Below are 4,574 nucleotides of genomic sequence, written 5' to 3'. Positions count from 1 at the left end.
TTCCAAGAATGAACGTAGTTTCCACGAAGTAAAACTCTGAACAACACGTACTGAATAAACTTACACGGCCTCCGCCAACTTGAATGCACACAGCTTCTGTCACACTTGACTAAACACGGCCAACGCCAACTCTCCGCTTGTGAAAAACTAGTTAGAAAAACACTCCGCTTGGACTCGTCTACTTATATACTCTGACAAGAAACTTCTAGAACTTTCTAAATTAGTAATCACTCTAATTATAGTAAGATTACAAAACACACCGATTTAGAAACGCTTACGTACAAACCTAAATATAAACAAACTACGAACTCTCGCGAAGGTTCTAGAAAGTAACGCTTGTCACGCAATACTATTTTTCGTAACAATCACAACATTCTTTGAGAAGGCGAGCTGGAATTCCATAGGGGCCACTTGCTTTCGAGGTGTCAAGGTTTTCAGGTGGTCACGCACTTTGTCAACAGACACCTCGATGTCCGTGAGTTGCAGATCGGAAATGCAAATTTGAGCAATATTTACACCTGAGGCAGGCCGAAAGACGCCAGAAAAATACTTGTTCAAAAGCTCTGCTTTGCCTGCTGGTTTTTCAGCTGTCTCGCCCTTTAGGAAATTATAGCCTGCACGCCAGACCTATTGCCCAGGAAAGCCTTGTGGTAACTCCAAAACAACTTCGGGTTATCTTTAAAACCAGACTCAATCTTAGCCAAATACAATCGATGTTTTGCTCGTATGAGTAACTTAGTTTGCTGACTTAGTGTCCGAAGCTTTTGCTTACGCTCGGATGTTTTGTTTTTCCTGTATTGCTTAACTGATCTTCCGGATCAGACGGCGCACTTTGGTATGTATCCAAGGTGGAGAGTTTTTGTCACGCACAATTTTTATTGGAATGTGGTCTTTGACAGCTGACAAAAACAAATTCTTCCAGATTGCGCAATGCTCATCAATATCTACGGAGGCAGCTAGACTGAAGAGGACGTTTGCAAGGGAGTCCCTCAAGTCGTTAAAATTGCTGTTCTTGTAGTCGAACACAGAGCGTTTAGCGCTCCTTGCACGTTTGAATTTGTATGGGATGTTGCATTCAACGACATAGTGATCGGAGGGAAACCTTTCCTCTCGTGGATGAAAAGCCAAGACATCCTCGATGACCTCCGGGCAATTGCAAAGTAATAGGTCAAGCTTGTTTCTTTCCCGCAATATGAGTTGGTCCAGGTATAAATTGCTGAAAGAAATTATCACCCCTCAGTTGATCGCAAAAAACGTAATCAGACCTTCATCCAGTATTTACTGGAGCAGTGCAATCCTCCGACCAGTCAAGCTCCGGAAGATTAAAGTCACCAACCACTATATTACAGCTATTTTCTCTGGTTTCAAGAAGCGAGGATTTCAGTTCAATAAGAGGCCCAGGCGCAGTGCCAGTAGGATAAAAACAATACAGAAGGACCGGTTTGCCATGGTCGTTTTTGAGCTCGACTACAATTAGCTCGACGTCCTCCCTCTCTCGATCTTAGCGCCTCAAGGCTCTAATATCTGCTTTACAGCAACGAGAACACCGCCTCCAATGCGGTCTCCTCTATCTCTTCGAAAGATGGAATAGTCCGGAAGAATCTCGCTGTCAAAGACCGTTTGATTCAGCCAAGTTTCACAAATACAGACGATGCCCAAAATCACCACTATGAACGAGCTGCTGTAATATTGTGATTTTGCATATTTTAGTTGTAGGTGTGTCCTCGCCTGCCAGTGAAACAAATGCTTTCAAACTTCGAGCATTTAAATAAAGAACATGCAAACAATCTTTTCGGCGGTCCGGACCAAGATTAGGGGAGATGTCCATGTGAATAGTCAAGTCTATGCTGTGGTGGAAGTCAAGCAACGAATAACAAATATAACCATGTTTCGTCCAGTTCACTTGTTCAAGTCGAAGGACTCGAAGCAGATAAAATGTACGGCGCTAAGTAGCTTCTGGGCGAGAAAAAAACAGTTGCTGAACAGATGAGCACGCATTACTACTAGGGTTAACTGAGTCTTTGAAAGTAGTAGAAGCCATAAGGAACCAAAATGACAGGAGCAAAGCCACTCGCAAGGCCACTCGCGTGGGCGCCATGTTGTAAGAAAATGTTCTGATAATATCTAAATCTCTGAACAATGATGCTTATTACTTAAACACGACAGCAGTGTAAGAAATTAGTAATTAGGTTTCCTGGATAACAATGTTTCCCACTTCGAAGTGGCCGTACTCTCCCTTCTCATCTCTCCAAACACGATATCACGTTTTCGATAAGAGTTTTGTGACACAATAACTATTATTTTGAGCTAATTCAGTGTTTAATTAAATTGTAAAACCATCACACTCTCCAAACATGGCTTTTTTTTTATAGTTTTATCACCTCCACAAGTAAGCGAGGCTTTCACTCTCAAGTTCTCTTGCAAGTGTAGATGGCACTGTTAATGACAACAACTTTGAAAAGAAATGACCATGCTCGTTTATTTCATCATTTCCTTTAAACTTTTCATCTCGCAAGTGAATAATCACTGCTTTTGGTAAATTCTTTAAAGATTTAGCCTATTCTTAGTTTGCATAGGTAATTAATACGGGGAATTTTTCGCTGGAATGGATCAAATATAAGCTTAAGAATTAAAAAAAAAAGAAGGCCCACAGCCACGAACTTTGGTTCTTAAGTTAATTGAATAAATTCTACGAAATGTGATGTTTGAGCCAAGGCTTCTATATAAATAAGGAAGAAAATGATGGGCAATTGCAAGTAAACGTGCAGCTCTTCTAATGATCTTCCTTACTTTGATTTACAGTCTACTCAACTTATAATAACTCTTTGTGCTATATTCAGAATCAAGGCTAGAGTTCATACAGTCAGATTTTTATTGAATGAATCATTCAGTTCTCGTAACTCGAAATTGGGTATGCACAGAAAAGTGAACTACTCAGTGGTTGCCTGGTTTCAAGAGAAGCAATGATAAAAAGAAAGAAAAAATAATTCAACAATAATTAAGCGTAGCAAAACAGGAAATCTTACTCACCAGAATATAACATCAGAAGCCTCACAAACGTCAAATTTGAGAGGGATATCATTCTACTCAAGGCTTTTAAAATGCTTGGCAATTGAAACACATAGAGAAACCTTTCTGAAAGAAAATGACTTCGGTAACTATAAATATTCACTGAAGAAACAGTTAAAAATAAAAAAATGATAAAAACTCTAGCAATCATGAAACTGTAAAAACGGTATCGCCCAGTATCAAACTATTAACTAGTGTTGCCAGACCCTTTGCACTGACACGGGCAAAGAAAAAAATAGGAAAATTAGGAGCAGAATCATTAAATTAAGACAAACCCATTATGCTATTTAGTACAAGGAAGTAGAGCGAAGATTTCGCCAGGATATTGAATGCTCATATGCCTTTTCGATTTACATGGACCGGCATTGCTTGGTCTCCCCTAGATAGCTAATCTCAGACGATTATGGTATTAATTGTAATGAATGACATACGTTGGTCCTAGGATGTTGAAGAAGTAATACTCAGAGCAACATCATTTACAAAAGAGGGATAACTAACCCGGACGTTGCCTTACGAATAACAGAAAAATTAGCCCACATTGGGGCATCCCATGTTACCTTCTGAATGAGTGAGATGTGAGATGTTCTTATCAGTTTTATTATCTTCCGAAGATCATGGCCACGCTTACTACATATTGATGGTCGATTGTGCATAATTAGAACTTGGAATGTTAATAAGTTAGTATCGAGTACGAACCGAAAGCATTGACATTTTAGAAGGCGGAAAGAGATAAGCAGCAACTTCAACAGTATGGTTTAAAGATGTTCTGTCGTCAAGAATTCCCGATGCTTCTTCGGGTATTGCTTTGTGTGACATATATTTTCCGAGAAATAAAGGTAATAAAATCAGTCTCAATTAACCTAGTATGGCGACTAGACAAATAATTCGATTTTGCAACTCTGTCTACTTTGAAGTCCCTTCCTATTCACTGCCCATCCCAACAAACATCTATATCTATGTCGCTTGACTTGAACGCTTTGACTTGTAGTCTGACTTGCGTGATCTAAATTGCTTTTGAAGGAGTAAAAGCGAGACCCAGCAAAGGAATTTGAAATCAACTTGGTTGGCTAAAACAAAATCAAACAAAATTTGCACTACCTCTGACAAAGATGATCACAACTACAATTGAAGTGACTGTACTCTTTCTTTATCCAGGAAAAGTGAAAGAAAAAACTGATGTCTTCTCCGAGAGAATTAACCTGCGATCAGGCTCTATTTTAGTTTCGCGTGGTACGTAATGTGGAGTTGGCGAAACGAAAAATAGAGCCTGACCAAATTCCTCTTCGAAATTCCTTTCGCCCACTTTTTTTGATTGATTGACATGTCCTTCATCGGCCAATCAAATTTACTTCCATTACACCAATACACGCGTGGACGGCAGATTCACGCAATTTTGTTTTGACCAGAGTTAATTACCGTGGGAGGAATATAGTTACCGTTAGCTTTGATTTGAGAAAAACGCATTTAAAGCATGGGGAATGTTTTCGACGACTATATTGCGGCAA

General features: G+C 39.5%; 1 protein-coding gene across 3 annotated transcripts in view; it reads right to left on the bottom strand.

The window, feature by feature from the left end:
- LOC138007421 (scavenger receptor cysteine-rich domain superfamily protein-like) overlaps window positions 1–4,365 on the bottom strand; it is a 127,721-nt gene extending 123,356 nt beyond the window's left edge. Inside the window, exons 1-3 of one of the 3 annotated variants that reach the window (XM_068854317.1) lie at window positions 4,247–4,258; window positions 4,168–4,198; window positions 3,031–3,135 (exon numbers count right to left, since the gene is read on the bottom strand). In XM_068854317.1, the coding sequence (XP_068710418.1) occupies window positions 3,031–3,082 (52 nt within the window). In that variant the 5' untranslated portion in view covers window positions 3,083–3,135; window positions 4,168–4,198; window positions 4,247–4,258. Of the gene's footprint in view, window positions 1–3,030; window positions 3,136–4,167 lie in introns of all 3 variants that reach the window. The other 2 variants (XM_068854318.1, XM_068854319.1) reach the window with 2 other exon arrangements.
- Window positions 4,366–4,574: the final 209 nt, after the last annotated feature.

This window comes from Montipora foliosa, chromosome 6 (genome assembly GCF_036669935.1).
Source record: "Montipora foliosa isolate CH-2021 chromosome 6, ASM3666993v2, whole genome shotgun sequence".
In the NCBI taxonomy this organism is placed as follows: Eukaryota; Metazoa; Cnidaria; class Anthozoa; order Scleractinia; family Acroporidae; genus Montipora; species Montipora foliosa.
Note: the sequence above shows the minus strand (reverse complement) of the source record. Positions and strands in the feature narration are given on the sequence as shown.